Here is a 22,491-nt window from a genome sequence, read left to right as displayed (position 1 = left end):
CTTTCAAGCCATGGTAGAGGTGATTGGATGGCGGTGGTAGTGTTAGCGACAAACGAGATAGAAATGACAAAAATAATAATCGATGGTTAATAACAATGATGGTACTAACAATAACACCGATAATAGTTAACGCGATTTTATGATAATAACGATCAAGTTACAATAGTGATGGTCGACAATGATGGATATATTTAAGAGAAAAAAATTCTTTAATCTCAGTAAATACTATATAGATTGATAACAGTTCATCATTACCTACAAAAAAAAATTTACTCTCAAACATTTAGTAAAATTAAATAAAAAGTTTTACTAACCCTAATATTAGATCATATTTTAGTATTTGGGTATGATAAGGTAAGTTAAGACGAAAGTGTTCGTCGTTAAGACGTAAAAATAATTGTCAGTGCAATATTATTATTAATTTTTAAAATTTTTATTACAAATTAATTTTTAAATTTATAATTTGTTTCAATATTTTAGTATATTATTTTTTTCCCCAATGTGCAAATTTTCCAAATACGGTGTATTACTATTATTCAAATAATATTTGCCCATTAAATGTATATAGTTTATAAACGTGGAAAGTAGACATTTTAAAGGCTATTTCCATTTTACCCAAACGTTCCGTTACGGTAATTTTGACCATAAAAAGACTGGTAATAGATTTCGCAGTTCTTACAATCCCAAGAATACGCCCGCACAGCACAAACATACGACGTAACAAGGCCGAGACACGCATACCCCCCCCCCCCCCCCCCCCCAGCGTTACAACACCAGCCTTCTTCTTCCTCCGCTCATCTCCGATTCAATTATCTCGTCTCGCTCGTTTCACCATCTGGTATCAAAACCCTAAATTAGCTTCTCCTTCACTCTAAACCCTGTCCAGGTAATTACTATCCCCTTCCCCCGCCCCCAGATCTGAGCTCCACGCTTGTTAACGCAGAGATCCGTGCATTTCTCGGATCCTAGGTAATCTTATTTTATTCTTGATTGGCCGTCTTTTGAATATGGAACTCTCTTTGGTTTGATCCGATCTTATTGTTTCGGAACGATCAAGGTTTTCGGGCCCCTTTCTTTTGTGTTTGGCACGTGATTTCTTTTTTTTTTTTTTGTGTAGTTCGTAATTGTGGATTTGTTGATAATTTAGCTTGTTTCTGTTTCTCTTCGTGTAGATTTGGATCGTGTTGTTATTCTAGTTGGCGGCCGTGGTAAATTGGAGGATTGAAGAGTATGGCAGCTCCTGTGCCTCCAGGGGCGCCTAGACCAGGAACCAGTATGCAACAAACGCCACCACCACCTAATTATAACCCAAATTTTCAAGGAAATCCGAGTTTCTTAGCCGATAATGTGCAAAATTTGAATCTTAATCGCGCTCCTCCGGTATCCAATCCCGGTCCTAGGCCTGTCCCATTCCGTCAACCACCGCCTTTTCCTCACTCCGCTCCTTCCCCTGGTTTTCCTTCTGCTTCGCCAGTGTCTCGGGCTCCCCCGCCTCCTGGTGCGGTTCCAAGAGGTGCATTTCCTCCTTCAGGATCCCTACCATCCATGTTGTCCTCAAATTCAGGCCCGGGAAGACCCACTGGTCCGCCTTTCAGTCAGCCACCCGCTTTTGGTTCTAGGCCGTTTACTGGGTCTCCGCCCTCTTCGGTTGGGCCTCAGGTTGTGTCTCCTCCTGCAACATCTTCTGGTCCTTTCCCATCTTCGAGTTTGCAAGCTGGTGTAGTCGCTCCTCCTCCAGGTGCTCGCCCTAGTACGTTTGGCTCATCTTTGCCGGTGGCTGGCAGTTCTCTGGTGCTCACTTCAAACACGCCTGGTGCTCCAATCAGTAATGGACCATCAGTGTTTGGTTCGGGGGCTGTTTTAGGTGGACCTCGGTTTCCTCCTTCTGGTGGTGCTCCCCAACCACCTGTTGTATCACCTCCAGTACTGGCCTCAGCTCGGCCTCCTCCTCAGGCTGCGAGCGCGCACTCTATTCTAGGAACTTTGTCGGTTACTACACCGCCTGGCCCTCCCATGCAACAACCACCAATGTTTCCTGGTGCACCTCAGGGAAGACCGTTGGTTCCAGGTTCTCCTTATGGAGCGCAGTGGTCAGTGCAACCACAGCAGGTACATTCAGGAAATTTTTAATACTTATTGTCTAGTGGCTATAAATTTATGATATTTATCTGATTCTACTAAATTTCTTTTGAATGTCTGAATCTGCTAGTAGAATGTGGCATTATAAATTACATATATGGATTAGGTACTCTGAACTTTCTTCCAATTTTAGAAGAAAATAACAACTGAATCTTTATTCCTAATTGCATAAGCTGCCCATAAAGCAAAAGTGCTTTGGAGAGAGGATAGCTGACACTTTTTTGAGATAAAAAGAAAACATCATCTGAAATTAGAAACTAGAAATGGGAAGCACAAAAAAGAAGAGGATGGACTATGGAGGTGTGAGAAAATTTGGCTTTATCAAGGATGGAAATGGAACATTCGGGATATAATTTTTGTTATAGAAAAGCCAGAGTTGCAAAAAATGTCATTTAACTTTGGTCTTTCTGAGATATTCAAAAATGTTATATACTAGGTTCCTAGATACAACACACAAATATCTTAACAAAATATCCCTACGGGATTGCTCTATCCTGCAAAGAAGTTTCTAGCAACATATCTAAGAAGTCAGTGTAGCCAAATTGAGCATTCTATGCATGATGATTAATTATGTGAGAAAATAAAGATCAACTTTGATGTTAATAGAGATCCATATTTCTTATTGAAACTTACTTTTTGTTATTAACTATTAATTAAAAGTGTAGAAGGATGAGCCGTGTTGTTTGCAAAAATTTCTCAATTGGTATGCTTTTAGCTACTGGGATTGCAAAGGGGTGTCACTTTGAGTAAAGAGATTTCTGAATAATATCTAAGTTCTTGCGTTAACTGAGTTGGACATGAATAATGTAATTTGCAATAGTAGTGTTTGCATCAGTAGTGCTTGAGAAGTATAGTGTCCCTAGTTTTCTCTATCTACGTATGGTGGTCCTTCATAGGATAAGAAACTTGTATTCCAGAGGCAGTGGGGTGATTTTGCAAAGTTGCAAAAGCGAAGTACGAGACTGGACTTTAGTTAACTATACACAAGCCTAGTATGGATAACCATATATTTCTCTTAAACAAAAGAGGTTTCTACTGTTAATTACCATTTATCAACGAGTTGAAAATGCTATTAATATTTGCATAGACCAACTACACCTATGATTCTGGGTATTTAGCTACCATTCGGTTAATCTTCCTGAAGATGTATGGTCCAAGACCATCATTTCTATAGACTTGGTATCTTTTTGCCAAGGTAATCTTGATTAATATCCCATTGTCTTTTAAAATTGTAAATAGATAAATTCCTCTTCTAGAAGCTTCCCATGAAGTCATTACTGATTTTTGGGAGTATCTTTCTTCCAATTGGCTTTTTAAAAGAGAAGCGTGGGTGTCCCTCATTTGGCTTCATCAAGTGAAGAATTTTTTGTTTTGTTGACAGGAGCATCAGTTCAAGAGTTTTAAAAATGGATTTCAAATTAAGCACCCTTCTCAAAAAAAAAAAAAAAATTAAGAAGAGACCCTTTCTGGCATTGAGATTTCATGCTGTCAAACTTCTCAAAGAAGAGACCAGCCACTTGAACCTTCCAGTTCAGTGCTGTTATTAGGATAATGATGTGAATTGTTTATTGATTTTGCTCTTCATTCTAAACAATTATCTTCTTGAGAAAAAGTCCAGGACTAATAAAACTGCACTGAATGCATTGAAACTTGTTGTTTACCTATTGTTTCTTTCTTTTCCCCCTTTGTTAACACTGCTTAATCTTTAGTTGCTATGAAGTTGTTAGTGAATGGTTTAGTTGAAAGTTTGGTGGTAATTACTCTTCAATTTTTGATGTATATCCTGGATTCTGCATATCTTGAACTTTTCTACAGGTTGCTCCACCTCCTCCAATTCCTGGTGCTATGCAACCGCCGAGAGCATTTGGCATGCCTCCACCACTACCAACTCAGTCCATGACTGCTATATCACCAGGTATGAGCCATACTGGAGCACCTCTTGCAGCACCGTCAAAGATTGATCCTAATCAAATTCCAAGGCCTGTTCCAAGTTCAACAGCAATTGTTCATGAAACACGTCATGGCAATCAAGCCAACCCTCCTCCGGTAGATTATCTGTTATACTGTTGAAAGATAGAGGGAATTTGCTTGATTTTGTTACAGATTTGCTGAGTGTTTATATATATATATAATCATCTTATCTACAGTTTCTCTATTTTTTGTTCTTTTCCCTCTCATACAATACATAGATAATGTTTGTAGGACTGACATCTTTTATTTGTTCCTTTCTGACGATTTGCAATCTTCTGACAGCCTGCCACGAGTGACTACATTGTTAGAGATACTGGGAACTGCAGTCCACGCTACATGAGGTGCACCATCAATCAGGTGACTATACTTGCTGTGGACAAGCTATGGTTCTTTGTATTCACTTATGTTTTATGAATAGTTATTTTCTTTTCATGATTTTTCTTTTGGGAGGGGTTGAAATATCATGATTCTCTTGCTTTTGGCATAACAGATCCCATGCACGGCTGACCTTTTAGCTACATCAGGGATGCAGTTGGCTTTGTTGGTCCAACCTTTTGCTCTTCCTCATGCATCTGAGGAACCTATCCAAGTAATGCATGATATCATTTTTTTTTTATCTTTGTGATCGTTTTAAAGATGTATTTCTTTATAGAAACTTTTCAAGATGCATTGTTTAACTTTATATGTTAACACTTCCCCTCATCCTTCCCTTATACATAAAATGTAAGCACTAGTCTTCTTAAAAAATGTAAGCACTAGTGTTAGAAGAAGTCTTCTATGTTTTAGAGATGGGTTTTGCTGGCATGGATTGATAGATTGGCAATTGTTACCAGATGTTAGAAGTTGATTTCACTTGCTCTATATGGTTCAAATAGGGATATATAAAAATTATTGATAATATGATTTGTTTTAGAGATCAAGAGTGTTAGTCCTATATGATCTACAAATATTATTACCTGGGCAAAAGCTGGTGCGTCTGAGCCAGCATTGCTTCTTGTGCTCTTGAGATGGATGAAAAACACTTTATTGGCATATGTTATATTCTTTTAATTGAAATTTGAGAACCATTCTGGATGAAGTTGTGATTGGAAAGTGCGACAAGACATGCCTTGCAAGATGTGTAGAGTTATCCCTCCCTCCTCTTCCTCTCCCCCTCTCACATTGTAGGTCTCGTGCTATCACTTTTGGCTTTTAGCATCGGTAATGTCTTTTATGTGAGGATATATAATGTGCATATAGATTTGAAAGCAAGTAGAATGTGCATATAGATTTGAAAGCAAGTAGAACCATGCTTAAGTTTTCAACTTGAGCGTTCACATGAAAGAAATTTTCTATTTGTAGCTTCCACAATTTTGCTTATTGCTTTTGCAAGTGCGAGTTTTAGTGAAAGAAATTTCATTCTCTTTTTGTGACGATCATGGGAGATTTTTGATTTATTTCATGCTCTCTTTACTTTTTTAAAACAACTATATTGCATCAACTTTATTAAATTCTTTTTGTTAAAAAAAAAACATAGAGGAAGAAGTGTAAACATGTTACTTGTGTTGAACTTAAACAACATTTACTAATTAAAGAAGCTGATGAATTTCTTATAGCATGGGTAATGGTGTTTCTGATTGGCTTATAACTACCAAAAGGGGTATAGGAATATAATAAAATTATATATATTTTTATTTAAATGATAATAATTCATATGTTGGACTGGAATATCCTTTGCCTAGCCATTCTCTGTGCCTTTGTAACCATTCCTATGTCACAATGCCCTTTTATTTCATCTCCTTATCTGCCCCGAAGGTCAAACATCCTGAAATTTCTCTCTCTCTTACTTTTTTTTTTCTTAGAAACCTCAATGACCAGGAAACTATTGACTGCTTCTCCTTGCTTCACCTCCTTTAACGTTTTGACATTTCTTTAAATCCTAATCATAGAATATGGATTATGGACTCTTCAGGTTTTTACACCATAAATCCTCTTTCTTTGCTTATCTAGAATCCTACTAATAAAATATGTGCTCTCGATAAATGTTTCTTGGGAGGTAAATACTGTTTGAGAGTTTAAGGCTTTTGTTGAGCAACTATTCTTGACAGTCGCTACAAAATTGATTTTCTTCAAGCATGGTGGCCCTACTGTGGTCCCTGGATGTATGTGCTGTTGGAAGGCAAATTCTAGGTCACCTATTTTTGTCTTGTAACCTGGCCTGGAGGCTTTGGGCTGGATTATTTGACACTTTTGGTGTTAAGTGAGTGGCTCCCCTTTTCTCGAGTGTTTTGTCTTTTCTTCTTAATAGTACTGGGAAGAATAAGGAAGAAATGTTACCTTGATAGAAGCTCTTTTCACTGCGTTGTGGGTGCTTTATTTGGAGAGAAAGCTAAAGGCTTTTTACAGCGAATTTTACCTCTTCTTCTTGGGATAGGATGGCTTTTTTCATCTCTCTCTGGGCTAAAGTGTATGGGCAATATGGAGATATCTTTTGGCTATTTTGCAAAGAGGTTGGGTAGTTGTTCTGTCTGATTTTTTGGAGGTTGGGGCGGCGGCTCTTTCTTGATTTTCGGTTTCAGTCTTTTTGTTCTTTATTTTAGAGGACTGCTTATCCCCAACTAATGTACTTTGTTCTTTTCTCTCCCTGATTAATTTCTCTTTCATGTACTTAAAATAAAATAATGATATTTTATTTTAAGTAGGAAAGTGACAGCAGGTAGTATTTTTTGGGGGTTTGATGCTTAATGTTTGCAGAAGCACCTTCTATAAGCTTGAACAAATGGAACCTACATTATAGATGAGATGTTCTGCATGTTCAATGAACCACTAGGTATTGGAGTAATGTTCTTAATTTTTAATTAATGAATCCTTTTAGTTGTTATTGATGGAAACTGTGTCTAGGCGTCTACTTAGATGGATTTCCATTTTAAAAGCTTTAATATTTTATGACATGGTTAGTGCTTCTTCAGTAGGTTTTACTGGAAAGTGAACAAGTTAAACTCTTCTTGAAAGTTAATAACAGTGATCCTCAACTTAGGCTTGTTAGCGTATAGGAAATCTTTGTTTTCTTTTGTTTGAGCCTTGAGGTGAACTCTTAATGTAGAAAGTTTCGTGATGGACTTCTTTTCTTTGCAATGCTTTGTTGGTTTAATGGCCCTAATTGGTAGCTTCTTGTTGATTGGCTAATTCTTTTTTCTATTGATTTTTTTCAAGTCAATAATTAGTGTTTCACCAAATTGTTTATTCATTAATGATTGTGAAATTTTTGCCACGTGGCTTTATACTACCAAAGTTTTTCTTTGATTTGCTATTATATAAATAATCATGATTTGTTGTATAGGTTGTGGACTTTGGGGAAAGTGGTCCTGTTCGATGTGCTCGATGTAAAGGCTATATAAACCCTTTCATGAAGTTCATTGATCAAGGGAGGCGATTCATCTGTAATTTGTGTGGTTAGTATGAAATAATGCTAATGGTCAGTATGAAATTAATGCTAAGGGACTGTTGAATCATTAGGAAATTCCATGAAAATTTCCTATTCTTCTCATAGATATCTGTACCATTTTTTTGGCATGATAATTTCAGTCTATTCTTCTAAATGGTAAGAATTTTGTTCATTTCATCTTTCCAAAATCTGCAGTAATTTCATTACAGCAAAACTGAAACTAGAAATTTATAGACATAATCATAAGGCTAATTGGCCTAAAATCTTCGATGTTGAAGGTACCCTTATTTTTTGGACTGAGAACCAAAAGGTTTAATTGAGACTTCACATGAAGGTCCCGTTCTTATAAAAATTTGCGAAGGTTGCACAAAAGTCCTCCTTAATGTTTGCTGATACATTTGAAGAAACAACATGAAGAAACCATCTGGGCCCGAGGTTTTATTACCCTTATAGCTTTCGAGAGCGTAAAGAATCTCATTCTCTGTAAATAGCCTCTTGATCCAATTCACATCCCAATTCACCAAGGAGCATAAATCCAAACTGTCAATGGAAGGATTCTAATGAGGTTCTTGTTTAGGTTCTCAAAAAAGCTTCTTCCTGCTGTTCTCATGCCACTATTGGAAAGCATTGCCATTCGCCTCCCTGCTCTTCGCTGTAAAGTATGTCTTTTATATTGGCCAGCAAAGCAAGGTTTTGAAAGAATCTTATAGTTGTGTCGTCCTTGGGACAACTAGCTCTAGATCTTTGGTCCCAAGGTTCACTTGCTTTACCCTAGCCAAGCCCTGTTTCTCCTCCATATCCGATATAAAAATCTCTCTCTTTCTAGGTTGTCTAATTACTGCTTCCATGTCTCCAAATTCACTCTTGCTATACTGCTTAATCCTAGATTTGACTTGAGATGGCTTTCTTGAGATTTTGAAACTAGCATAGCCATCCACCAGAGACTCTTCCTGACCACAGCTTGCCTCCAAACAAAGATCAAAATGGTCGGAGGTTGAGTGAGGAAAATATATTTTGCACTAGGCTGTGAGCATGGCAGATCTTTTTTTTTTTTTTCGCATGGCAAATGTACAAAGACAAGAAAGTGGTCAATTTTGGATCTCCTTCTAATTCGATCTTGCCACCTATCTCCTGTGAAAGGAAGGTAGTAAGACTGATTCTACCTAGTAGATTCCGAAACTCCTTTGAACAAGTCCACAAATGAGCTTTCCTCAATCTCCTTGTATTTATACTATTTCTCTTGTATATTTGTTTTATTATTACTTTTTAAAAGAAAAATAGTAAATAGGATATGAATTGCTACCAAACGACCTGTAGAGCCTTTTTTTCCCATTTTCTTTTGATTCTACCAGTTTGTGTTTTGTCTACGTTGGATATATTTATATCTGATAACTAATCTTGTTATTGTCATTCTTCTGTTAATTTGTTCGGAGGTCATTGGACTTACCTTGTCAATAGGAAGTTTTGCATATTCTAGCTATTTGCCTTGGTGTTTCATAATTTACAGTAACACAAACTTTTGTAGAATGGCGTTCTTGAGTCTTCTTATTGAAGTTCATCAAATAAGATGGTGTTTGGGAATGTGTTTAAAACAGTATGCGTTTAAAAAAATACACAGGAATACATTTAGATAAAATGCTGATTGGAAAAATAAGCAGTAATTGTTTTTTGGTAAAGAAATCAATAAATGATATGTTTACTACAAATATTTTATAACTTACATTATATATGTACATTATTAATTTTAAACAGATATGTATTTCAAAAAAATGTATTTAAAAAAAAATTAAACAGATATGAAGAGGGTAGTTAAGATATTTGTTAGGTAAAGAAAAAAGGACTTAAAAAATTAGAACTTAAGAACTTAATTAACATTCAGTACTTCATGTTACCAAATGGAAAGATTGAAACCAAATGCTTAAAACTGTGTATAAGTATGGAATAAGCAATCTCAAATCTTACCACCCATCAAGATCATTGAATGCGGTGCAAGTGGTGCGCCTTTCTCTTTTGATGCCTAATGTATTAACGGTTCTGGTTGCAGGTTATACTGATGAGACTCCTCGAGACTACCATTGCAATTTGGGTCCTGATGGTAGGCGTAGGGATGCTGATGAAAGGCCTGAGCTTTGCAGAGGGACTGTTGAGTTTGTTGCTTCAAAGGAATACATGGTTTGTTTGTGAAATATGTGGGTTTTATGTTGATAGTCTATGATTTTATTTTTGTTCTAACCATCTGCTTGTTTGTTTTGTTGAGAATTACTTACTAGATGTACAGGTGTAAAAAATGTTTGTTGTGTTCTTGTTTTGGTTCCGGTGTTCACAACTGTGAAAGAGCTTAGTTAGAGCCTTCTAGAATGCACCTAACATCCATGGAGCTGTTTCTTTTTTGTTTTGGAGAGAAAAAAGGATATGCATGTCAGCTTTCATAAAAGAACCAAATTATTCAGAAGAAGAAACAATATCAATACAGGATCCATTCCTGGAACTTATTCAATTGTCCAGCTCATTATTACTTCAAAAAATAGACGTTGATGACAGAACATGTTCCTATCACCCTTTTTCGTCGCATATTCTTTAGTTGAACATGTTGAAGTTTTGCATATTGTTTAGCCAGGGCCCTGAATGGGAGGCATCCTAAACAGTTCTCATCAAAACGTACCTATGATAGTGTAGTTACTTATCTGTACAATTCTAGAATTCAAGCTGTATTATGTAGCCTTAAAAAAAAGTGTTATTTCCACAAGCTTTCACTCTTGCTGACAGAGTGATAGGTTTATAGTTAAACTTAAGATTGTGAATGTATCATGTTCTCCTTTCTTCTTTTATGAATGTTGGTTTTCTTTCTTTCTTTTATTTCTGTTCCCTGGATAATTGAATTATTTGGCCACATATCTAATTTTCAGGTGCGGGACCCTATGCCAGCTGTCTATTTTTTCCTCATTGATGTCTCTATGAATGCCATACAGACTGGCGCAACTGCTGGAGCTTGTAGTGCTATCAGTCAAGTCCTTTCTGACCTTCCTGTGAGTTTCATGACTATTTCTTGAATGCCATAGCTGTTCAGTATGCCTTGTTTTAGGGGCTATGTTGGACAGGTGTATTTCTGTATATATTATTTTACTGGGTATTTATTTATTCTTTTAAATGACCAGCAAGCATGGTATTGGATGCGAACATGCAGGTCTTTCCTGCAGAAGTGGTTGCCGATATGCTTTAATTATTGATAGATGAACATTTGGATGGACGTTAACCCTGGCACATTACAGTTGTTAAGGAATTAGAAATCTACTTTGAGCATGTTACAACTATGGTCGTAAAAGAACCCTGCTGTTGGTACTTCTTAAAGTTGATGTGAAGTAATCGTATTTTTGTTGAGAATCTTGAACAGTAGAAATAATTACTTCTCTGGACTCTGATGGGAGTGAGGGAGAGTGGTTTGAGGGTAAAATTTAGGATTTTTTTTGAAATAAAGGGTAAAATTTAGGATAAAAACTAAGCAAATAGGATAAATTCTGGTTTTTGCAAGACATAGACAGAGAACATTTCTGTTTAATAAATTTTAACCTCTATGAATAATTGTCTTGAAAAGAATGTATATTGATATGCATATAGGCTTATACTACCATTTCTACCCCTGTCAAGAGTAAAGAGCCAAGACAGGAAAACTTCAAAATCGTTTTCCTTTTGGGAGATATCTAGTCCTTAGCTGATGTACTTCTCCTTTTATTCCTAATTAAATCTTCTTCTCTATAGAAACATTCAAAACAAAAAAGGGCGAACCTTTGAGGAAAACCAATTTACATAGGAAAGTTAATAATAATAATAGAAATATAATCATTTTTGTAAACCTTTAGAATACATCCTAATCTATTAGGAGTCATTATCTTTTAGGCCTCTTATTTACATCATGCATTGGAGATGACAAAATGTTCCGATTTTTCTCATTGCAATCTCAAGTTTTTTTAATTTTCATGTTTATCTATATTTGCTTAGGATTTTAATGGATTAGCTGCAGTACCTAGGGGAGTTGTGGAGTTTTTTTACTTGTTTATGGTGTTGGTTCAAACTCCAATTTTTCACTTTACCTCGTTTCTTCTATGAAGATTAATTGAAGGATATGAAGTAAACGAAATTTATGATCATTTTTTCTGGGTGCTGGCTTCTTTTTTCTTGAGAGTAAAAAATGAATATATTCAAGAGTACCAAAGGGCTGTAACCTATAATATGGAAAAAAAATAATTACTAGTGTTGATAAGGATTTCATGCTAAGTAGAATACTATATTAGTTAGAGATCTAATAGTATAATTATATCCTATAATTAGAGTCCAACTAGAATAAAGATAATCAATTTATATATATCTTCTAAATGTAAGCACACAACATAAGTAATAAAAATTAAAAGTTTATTTTCTCCAAAAAACTTCATGGTATCAGAGCCAAAGGAAGGCTATTTTAGAGTTTTGAAAAAATCCTAAAATAAGTAAAATAGGCCAAAGTTGGTATTCAACTACCAAATAAACCAAACCCAACATCACCTAGACGGAGTTGCCGCTCAACCCCGGCCAGAATGACCACAGTTTCCTCGCGCGTCCACCACACCTGCCGCCGACTTCATCACATTCGGCCTGAAAAATGGTGGAATACCGCTAGAAAAGCCCGATTGAGACAAATCCAATTCCTTTCCGCAAAAATCCGGCTTGATTGTGATTATCCGACATTTTTTTCACGTGGCTGCGCGCGTTTGGAAGGTCTGCCGTTCTGCGCCCGTCGCCGCTCTGATATGGCCGATTCACATCTGGAGACGGTTTGACTGATCCTCCTGTACACCACGTTGCTCCGGGCGCGCACTGAGTCACACTGCATTGATCGGACAGAGCCCCTTCCTTGCACCAATTTGTTTTTTTCCGCGCACGGGAAGTTTGGTGTGGCCATTCCGCGCCCCAGACCACTCCGACCTCTGCTGTTCGCGCCTAAGTAGAGTTGTTCGCGTCCGAGCCAATGCCAAGCCTAGCCAAGCCGAAATAGATCTGGTTCCGGTTTTTTTGTCATTTGTTCGATTTTTTTGGTCTTTTTTTTGCTTTCTGGTGCGGATAGGAGATTCGTTTTTCATTATTGAGTATTTTTTCTTCTTATTTTCAGCATTCTAAGATGATAGAAGCAAAAAAGATGAGTGTTACTAGTTTTGATAATCCTTCATTACAAATCAGTCCCATAAAATTTGACGGAACTAATTATTTTGCTTGGTCGAGATTTTGTTTATTGTTCATCAAATCTAGAGGATTGCAGGGTTACATTACTGGTGAAGTGAAGAAAACAGATATTGGTAGTTTAGAATATAATAGATAGGACTTTGAGAGTTCATTGGTAATGTCATGACTAATAAATTCCATGCAACCCTATATTGGCAAAACATATTTGTTGCTTAACACTACAAAAAAATATAAAATATAGCATCTCTTACATATTCATGTATGAGTAATGACGCCTAGATTTGTGAATTCCGGAATAAAGTTCATGACACAAAATTAGGAGAGATTATTTTTCAATATTTTTCTGAAATAAATGGATTATAGAAGGAGTTAGATTACTATCAAGATTTTCAAGTAGAGTATCCTGCAGATGCAGCCAAATTTAAGAAATTGATAGAAAAAGAGAAAATGTATAATTTTTTAGCTGGTCTGAATACTAAATATGATCAAATACGAGTTCAAATACTTGGTAAGAATCCCTTTCATTCATTAGAATAAACTATGGTTATATTCAGCAAGAAAAGAGTAAAAAAATGCCATGCTTCACATTGCACCAGTTGAGAAGGCTGAATTAATTGCTCAGTTTGAGTAATCCAGAGATACTGGGGAAACTTGTTGGAAGTTGCATGGAAGACCAATTAGAGGTCAGGGAGGAATAAGAGGTGGAACCATAAGAGCTCAAGTAAATTTTGTTGAAGATAAGGAAACACTTGGTTCACCATCCGTTGGAGCCTTTTCCACAGAAAAAATTTAAAATCTGAAGCGATTTCTGAGTCAACTTAACTCTCCATCAACTGTTGTCACATTAAATATGGTAAAATCAGGTATTGTTTATCCTATTTTCATTCCTGATAATTGGATCATAAACTTTGGAGATAAAAGACACATGACAGGCTCTTCTAAAGCATTCTTAACCTATTCTTCTTGTACTGAATGAGATAATGTCCGTGCAGTAAATGGATCATACACTCCCGTGTCAAGAATAAGTTCCATTAATTGTACTTCTACTATTACACTGTCTTTAGTTTTACATGTATCTAGTTTTTCTGATAATCTTTTATCTATTAGTGGCATAACTAAAGATCTCAACTGTAAAAATGAATTTTTTCCTGATTGTTGCATCTTTTAGGATCTTCAAATCGGGAAGAAGATTGACATTAGTAGATTCTAAGATGACTTATATGTTTTGAATAGACATCTAAATTTAATTAGAAATCAAACAACCCTTGGGAATAAAGAAGTCAATATGGAGATACTACAATGACACCAACGATTGTGACATCTTTTCTTTTTTATTTTAGAAAAATTATATATTAAATTATTTAAAAGAATTTCTGTGAAGTTTTTATTTTGTGATGCATGTGAATTTGTTAAACATAAGAGAAGTTCTTATCTTTTAAGTAATAATAGAAATACTGATCCTTTTATGACTATTCACTCTGATGTATGAGGACCTAATCAGAATAGCTCTTTTTCTGGTCGTAGATGGTTTGATAAGAATTTCATGTTAAGTAGAATACTATATTAATTAGAGTTCTAATAGTATAATTATATCTTATAATTAGAGTTTAACTAGAATAAAGACAACTACTCTATATATATCTTCTAAATATAAGCACAAAACATAACTAGTAAAAATTAGATATTTATTTTCTCCAAAAAACTTCAATTAGTCACTCAAATGTCAATAAGATCTTCAAGATCTTCAACAGAGTAAAACATATGACCCTTAATAAAAAAGCTTAGAGTTTGGGACCATGTACCCTTAAAAGCCTCTTTCTCTCCTTCAAGATGACCCTTCAAAGCCAACAAATGATAAGTTGTACTCCAAAGTCGATGCATGAATGGACAACAACAAAAGAATATGCTTGCAAGATTCAATATCCTTCTTGCATAGAAAGTATTCATTCACTAAAATTCTTCCCTTCCTTATCAACTTGTCTAAAATTAAAATGCATTCTTTTGTTGCCTCCTAAACAAGGAAGGCCAACCTTGGGGTTGCTTTGACCTTCCAAATCTTTTGTCTACAAAATCCTCACCCCCTCTTCCACTCACCTTACCATATATCTAGTGCCCATAAAAAGATTTCATTGAAAGACTCTTGACGAGGCCAACTTCCATGTCGGCTCGTAATAAGAAGTATGGTCCATTTTTCTCAGTGAGAGTGATTTCATCAAATTCATATGCAATGCAATCGCCCAATCTTTTGAATTTCTAATCACCTCCACGCACCAAACATTGATACACCAGGTACCCACCAAGGACTCCTGGATAGTGGCATCCTTATTCCCTTCATCCCCCCCACCCTCCATCTTTTACACCCTGAAAATCCTCCCTCCCATTACTTATTCTCTTCTGTAACCCCATCCCATGACAATCCCTAGGAAAATTAGAGAACCATCACAGCCAATTCTTCCCATGTTTTGCATCAATTATTCTCCTCCAAAAACTTCCCTGCTCCCTCATTAACCTCATACCCACTTCCCTTGAGGGACTATGTTAAACCCTTCCAAAGATCTCAACCCCAATCCTTCTATTTGAAAAGGTTGTTTCTCGTTGTCCCATGCCACTGGATGATATATTCTCCTCTTCACACTCTCACCTCACAGGAAATTGCCTTGCATCTTCTCCAACCTCTTTGCCACACTGGAGGGAATGGTAGATAATGATATTAGATAGATAGGAACTTTGAGGTGCTAGTTAGTTATAATTGAAGTGAACAAATGCAATTAAATTTTGTGGCAGGGTGCTAGTTAGGTTTGTTGATGATGTCCTTTATATATAATGCTCACGGATTGGATGCGTCCAAGGGAAGTAGAAGGCCACTTGTGGGTTGTGATCTAGCTTATGTAATCCTGATGAAGAAAAAAATTGGTCATTTGTGGCAGATAAAAGTTGCGGCATGGTTTGGGAACTATTCTTCTATTGTGTGTTCATTTTTCTGACAAGTAGTACTTGCCGATTACTTCCTTGCACATTATGGAAATCTTTCATTCCACTTTGAAATGTTTCTCGTTCTAGGAATTTATCCTTCTTTTTTTGGCTTTTTCTTTAATGACTTTATTCCTACTGTCAATGGATTTTGTTCTTGTTATTACCTGATTATCTTTCTTGGTCGGGTATTCTCACATTTATCTTGCTAGGCAGTAGTTTTAGTTATTAAGTGGATAAAAAGGTTATTTCCTGATGCATTTATGTCATTGCAGGAAGGCCCCCGGACATATGTTGGGATTGCAACATTTGACTCAACAGTACATTTTTACAATTTAAAACGTGCATTGCAACAGGTAAGTTTCCGGTAATTTGCTATTTTTTTCTTTACCACCTATAAATTTTACATCATTGATAGAAATTTATTTCTTCTCCTAATTTTAGATGGTTACTTGAAATTTTCTTATATTTTTTCCCATTGTAGTTAGTAATTTTATTCAAGTGAAAAATCAGGATAGATACACTAAGATGCCATGTTGAAAAGTTCTAGGAAAATGTTATTGGCATTAATGCAGAACATTTTTTTTCAATCAGAGGATATTATAAATTTATATTATTTTTTGAGTGTAAAACAGTAAAAAATGTATTAAAGAATCAATGGTACCAAGGGGGTACCCACCCATGTACAAAAATTTACAATTTTGTGAGTGTCAACAATGTACCCAAAATCTTTCACCCTATTGATATCATGACCCAAGAGAAGAGATCCAATATAATGACCATCCCTTAATTTACAAATGTCCCGCTCCTTCCCTCAAAAGCCCTCCTGTTCCTCTCTTTCCATAAAACCCAGAAAATGGTCAAAGGAATTAGGTTAGCATGTTTTTTCTGTTTACAGACATTTCCCCAAGCCCATAGTTCTTCCCTTAGAGTTCCAGCAATAACCCAATTAATCCCAAGCAAACCATATACCATGAACCACAAACTATAGGCAATTGGACACCTAAGCAAAATGTGATTACAAGATTCTGCATCTTGTTTGCATAAGTAACATCGGTTAACCCAAATTCCTCCCCTCCTTATCAACTTGTCAATGATCGGATCCATTCTCTCCCCGCCTCCCACGTGAAAAAGGCAATTCTAGGAGAAGCTTTTGTCTTCCAAACCTGCCTGGCCAGAAGCGCTATCCCATTCACAGCCCCACTATTCATTAAAAGATTGTAATAGGATTTCACTGTGAAAAGGTCATCTTTGGTGAGTTTCCAAACAAGCTGGTCCTCAAGATTGTTTAATTTGGCAGAATTATGCCGAGCAACAAGATCAAGTTATTCCTCAATCTTCCAATCATTGAGATTTCTTGACACATTAATCGACCACTCCCTCCTCGAATCATCCCCCTCAAGGGCCTCCTTAATCAGCATATTCTTGTTCCGAGCAATGGAAAAAATCTGTGTAAACTGGTCTGTCAAGCTACTGTTCCCCAATCAAGTGTCCTGCCAAAAAAGAATTGTCTCCTCTGCCTACCTTCTAACTTACCCACTCCTGCATGGCCAGACTCCTCATCCCAATGCTCTTCCACAGTCCCACCCCGTAAGGTCTCCTCATCTTACTCCTTGACCCGACCTCCCTCCGAACCCCCAATCTAGCCTCTACCACCCTTCTCCAAAGGAAACCCTCCTCATACCAAAATCTCCAAAGCCATTTACTTATGAGTGCCATGTTCATCTCTACAATAGACCTCACCCCTAAACCCCCTTCCTCAAAGGTCAACTTAACATTCCTCCATTGCACCAAATGATATTTCCTTTTACTCTCACCATCACCCCATAAGAACCAACATTGAATAGATTCAAGCCTCTTTGCCACCTTTGCAGGCACTGTTAGGATAGACAAGTAATACATAGGAAGGTTGGAAAGGGTACTTCTGATAAGTGTAAGCCTGCCCCCTTTTGACAGCAAGCTTCTTTTCCAGCCCGCCAATCTATTCTCAAACAAAGAGATCACTGGATCCCAGATGCTCCCATCCTTGTGTTTAACTCCCAAGGGAATGCCAAGATATTTTATGGGCAGCTTAGCCATTTTGTACCGCAATACCTCAGCCAGTCTGCCGCCATCCGAACTGTCCCAAAAATCACCATCTTATATTTAGATAAGTTTATATTTAGCCTACAGACAACCTGAAAATGTAATAAAACACATCTCAGTTCAACATCATATCCGCATCCGATTGACTGAAAATCAGGTTATCATCTGCAAAGAACAAATGTGAAATTTCAATCTGCTTGCCCGCCCTCCCAATTTGTATACCTCTCACCAAACCCACCTCTTTGGCCCTTTCAATCAACTTATGCAAAGCCTCCATAACAACAAGAAACAATAAAGGGGACAAAGAATCACCTTGTCTCAACCTCCTGGAGGACTTGAAGAACAACGAAGAGCCCCCCGTTAACCATATCTGCGAAGGTGGGCGAAGGAACACATGCCATGTATTAATTATAAAGCTAGATTTCTCATAAACCATGTTGTATAAAGCTAGATTGAGATGCTGGATAAATTAGTTATAATCTAATCTGCCTACCTAAAAAAGAAGGGTTGAACTGTCACACCCAAGGTTTTGAGACATTGTACAAAATAATATGGGTTTCAGGGGATGATGGATTCTTGGTTGGAGCATAACTAGGCATCACATTCAGAATCCTTTAAGCATCAAAACTGAAGTGAGATTTGGTTGCATCACCCAATAATAAAGCATAACTACTAAAAAAATAATCTGAATGGCGCTCTTTGGTATAGATGTAGTTGCAATGAATTTAGACAACCCAAATACATAAGGTTGGTACATAAATTTATAGAACTCTTCAGGATGCTTACGAGATTAATAATGGTTGTGCTGAATTGCTGATCAATGTCTCGAGAAATCTGCAGGATTGAGAACTCTTCGAGTTTGAAAATTTGTTACTGTTACTGGTTGCTCAACAGGTGTCTGCTGGGGATGACAGGGTGCTGTGGAAGTTGGATAAAAGTGGTGTCTTTTCAGTCAAATCTTATTACAAGCACTTAACTAACAAAAACAACGTGATAAGTTTTGATTTTCCCTCTTGGCAGATCTGGAAGGCGAAAGTTCCCCTTAGAATTGCTTTTGTTTTTGCATGGGAAGCAAGTAGAGAATGCATCTTGACAATTGATAAACTTAAAACTAGGGGTTGGTCATTCCAAACCAGTGCTATTTGTGTATGGCTAATGAGGAAAGCTGTGTGCATGTTCTGTTGCGGTGTCCTGTGGTCTCTGGATTGTGGAATGCTATTTTTAGTGTGATTAGTGTTAACCGGGTGATGGCTGGATATATTAGGGAGGAATTGTGGGCTTGGGATGGGATGCATGTTGAGAGGAAGTTGAAAAATCTAATTCCTTTATCTTTGTTTTGGATTCTTTGGAATGAGAGAAATTGTCGAGCTTTTAAGGATAAAGCTAATGATTTGTATACTTTGAGAGATAAGTGATTGCATTATTTTGGGTTTTTATTGTTAGGGCACGACATGATTAGTGATGTGGATTTTGAGCATGTCATTGATTCACTAACAACATTGTAAAACTTTTGTATAGGGTGGTACCTCCGATTGTTTGGTACCATGTTAATATAATTTCATACTTTTTATTTTAAAAAAAAATTTATAGAGCTCTTAAACGGTGTATCCATGTGCTGCCTTACAATAAAACACAGTCTCTTATTTCCATTACAATAATAAACTCCAGTGTACACCCGTATGATAGATACAAGAAAATTGCTTAAATATACTAAAATAAAATCTGCTCTTTCTAAATGTCTAATGTATATGCAAAAGCGAAGTAAGTAAACCACTTCTGTGTCATATTGTTTTTCATGAATAACCCCAAGGGCAAACAAAATTCAAAAGTAAAAGAAAGTGCTGTTAATTCTTCCTTTAGAAATGATTTTGCCCCTCTTATTCTTCTTTTTCATTTACAAGTGAAGAATATAAAAATTTAAAAATCGGGTTGAATCCTAATCCTGCAGTTCACAGTAGTATTAAACTTCTGCAATACCTTGATGAAAGTTTTCAATCGAAAATATTCTTATGGATTTGATCATTAATACATGTTTTCAGCCACTGATGCTCATAGTCCCTGATGTGCAAGATGTTTATACACCGCTTGAGACAGATGTTGTTGTTCAGCTTTCCGAGGTTCGCTCTAGACAATTTTGTTTTCACCTTTCCCTTTTCATATGCTTTTTGCCCAGGGTTTCTGTAGTTAATGACTTGTCCATTTTTTTTCCATAAAAATCTCAAATGCTTTTTGGTAACTCTTTTGGTTTCTTTTTTGAATTTAGTGTCGTCAACATTTAGAGCTCTTGCTGGAAAGCATCCCATCCATGTTTCAGAATAGTAAAACTGCGGAATCAGCTTTTGGTGCAGCAATTAAGGTATATGGTTCCATGGTGTATGACTTGCAACATTGTAAGAGCTTTGATTATGTTAGAATTGTTTTGGATATGACCATGCTTGCTATACCATGAAGAGGCTGAGTTTTAGCATTGAATGATATGAATACGTGTATATACCTATTTTCTATCAAGAGAACAAGTACTTGGCCCTCTATGGGGTTTAATTTTGGCATTGAATATATTGACTCGTGAAAAGGATCCAATATTATTTCCCTTGAGCATTTACTACATTTACTACATTTCCAATATAGAAATAGTTACATGGAAAAATTAGACTTTTGATCTAACCTGTGAATGAAGTATGAAATTGAAAGGAATTAGATCCTTGGCTTCTTCGGGGTGTGGAATTGCTGGGGTTGAGTTTTTCTTTTAGAAAAGATTAGGTTGGTGACATTTGGATCTTCAATGTACTGTATATAGTGGATAGTTTTTGCTTTTCATAGTATGCATTTCTTTTAACAATTCTCTTTATATTTCAGGCTGCTTACCTGGCAATGAAGAGTACTGGAGGAAAGCTTATGGTATTTCAGTCAGGTAGCTTCCAGAACTGTTAGGCGTATTCTACCTTCAAACTTGTTATTTGTTTCAGAAGTCCATTTATTATGCATTATCATGCTTGCTAGTATGCATACCCTTATATGTTGTTTTGTAGCTTGCATGACATTGCAGACTATCTAATGTCTCTAAAATGCAATTAATCTGAGTCATGAATTAATTAAAAAAGCCTTGGCATCATTGCTTCCCAAATAAGTGGATTCCTGAATTTATTTGCAATCTTAAACCAACTGTAATAGCTCATTCTCACCTCTTTTCAATTCTTTACACCAAAGTACTGAAATTTAATGACAGTTAGTTTCACTTGGCTAAGTAATTTTTACAAAGGAGTTCCTTTTAAAAACAATAACAAGTGTTTACAGAATAGTTTTTAAAAACTTTGAGGGGGGTTAGTCTTTCTATGCTACAGATGGGTAGGGTTGCAATTGAGCCTTTTATTTTTTTATATCTTTTTTTGGTTTGTTTTTTAGTTTTCTGGAGGACAATTTATCCTCCAGTATGTTGTATTTCCCTTTACTTCTATTATATCACTTTGTTATAAAAAAATCATTTGGTTGAATGATAATTTGATACGAAAAATCAAATTGGTTGAGGACTAGTTGAATAAGAAAGAGATTTTTGTATAATTTTCAGGATTTAAATGAGCATTTCCAATATAAAAAAGAACACACTTTTCAGTATCCAAGAGTATTCATACGTTAAGTAAATAAAATTTGGCTCCTAGTGGTTTAGTTCTTTCTATAAGTGAGACATTGTAGTTTTGTTAGCATTCCACTACCTTGATGTTTCTCTTGCAGTCATTTTTTTTGAAATATTTCTCTTGTGGTATTATGATTAACATTGCTGTGTAAAAATCAAGAGGTTGGTGAGTATTACAAAAAAATTGACTTTAGAAGAGGCCAAACCATAAGATGAAATGTAACTTTCTAGAAATTTTTTCTTTTTGAGATAAAGATGTTAGTCTGTCAGATAACTGTGCGATCACCCCAGTCAGTTCTCTGGGCAGGGAATGATCCTCTACTGCCATGGTAATCCACAATAGAACTACCTGGCAACCACTCACACTCTAGCCACACAGTCTATGACTATGACATTGTTGGACAAAAAATTAAAATTGTTGGACTATGGCTAATGGAGAAACCTCATGCTAGCGGAATATTAAGAAAAGAAAATCATAGGGTTTGATTTTGAATAAGTAAACAGTTCCTTAAAAAAATTAGCATGGAGGAATAACCCTTAGTTATTAGTGTATGTGAACTTTTTTACTGCATTGTGGTGATGGAGTTGAATGCTAGGTGTATAAAAATCTAATTGATGTGTGACTGTGGATGCAATTGTTTGTAGATTTTGTGATTAATAAATATGGATTTATGTTGTAATAAGCAGTCAAGATGAAAAGAAATCGAGTAATTACTTGGTCCAGGATAATGTCAAATGAGAGTGCATTTCAAAACAGATATAGACCTTTCAATTACTTTTTGGCTTATTTGGACGGAGTGTGCGTAAGGTTTTGATGATATCGAGGGTGATATGAAAAGAATTAGGGATAGATGGTTGCACCTTCTTGGGTCGATTGTGTTAGGTCATAACATGTACAGGTGGAAGGATTTTGGGAATCTCATTGATACAATTACTTAATTGTAAATAATTTTGTACATAAAGGTCGCAACCCTTTGGTGCCTATTAATATACTGCTTACACTTTTTCTGTAAAAAAAAGACCTTTCAATTATTTGAACTCCAGTATTTCCTTTTGA

General features: G+C 36.2%; 1 protein-coding gene across 1 annotated transcript in view; it reads left to right on the top strand.

Moving 5' to 3' along the window:
* Window positions 1-737: 737 nt before the first annotated feature.
* The window catches only part of LOC110823642 (Sec23/Sec24 protein transport family protein), a 35,126-nt gene continuing 13,372 nt past the window's right edge, over window positions 738-22,491 (top strand). The window contains exons 1-12 of the mRNA XM_088207857.1: window positions 738-969; window positions 1,173-2,109; window positions 3,955-4,185; window positions 4,393-4,467; window positions 4,601-4,699; window positions 7,430-7,541; window positions 9,579-9,706; window positions 10,441-10,560; window positions 15,994-16,074; window positions 19,843-19,920; window positions 20,067-20,159; window positions 20,660-20,714. Coding sequence (XP_088063983.1) covers window positions 1,231-2,109; window positions 3,955-4,185; window positions 4,393-4,467; window positions 4,601-4,699; window positions 7,430-7,541; window positions 9,579-9,706; window positions 10,441-10,560; window positions 15,994-16,074; window positions 19,843-19,920; window positions 20,067-20,159; window positions 20,660-20,714 — 1,951 coding nt within the window. The 5' untranslated portion in view covers window positions 738-969; window positions 1,173-1,230. The remainder of the gene's footprint in view (window positions 970-1,172; window positions 2,110-3,954; window positions 4,186-4,392; window positions 4,468-4,600; window positions 4,700-7,429; window positions 7,542-9,578; window positions 9,707-10,440; window positions 10,561-15,993; window positions 16,075-19,842; window positions 19,921-20,066; window positions 20,160-20,659; window positions 20,715-22,491) is intronic.

This window comes from Carica papaya, chromosome 1 (genome assembly GCF_054855325.1).
Source record: "Carica papaya isolate Zhongbai chromosome 1, ASM5485532v1, whole genome shotgun sequence".
NCBI lineage: Eukaryota > Viridiplantae > Streptophyta > Magnoliopsida > Brassicales > Caricaceae > Carica > Carica papaya.
Note: the sequence above shows the minus strand (reverse complement) of the source record. Positions and strands in the feature narration are given on the sequence as shown.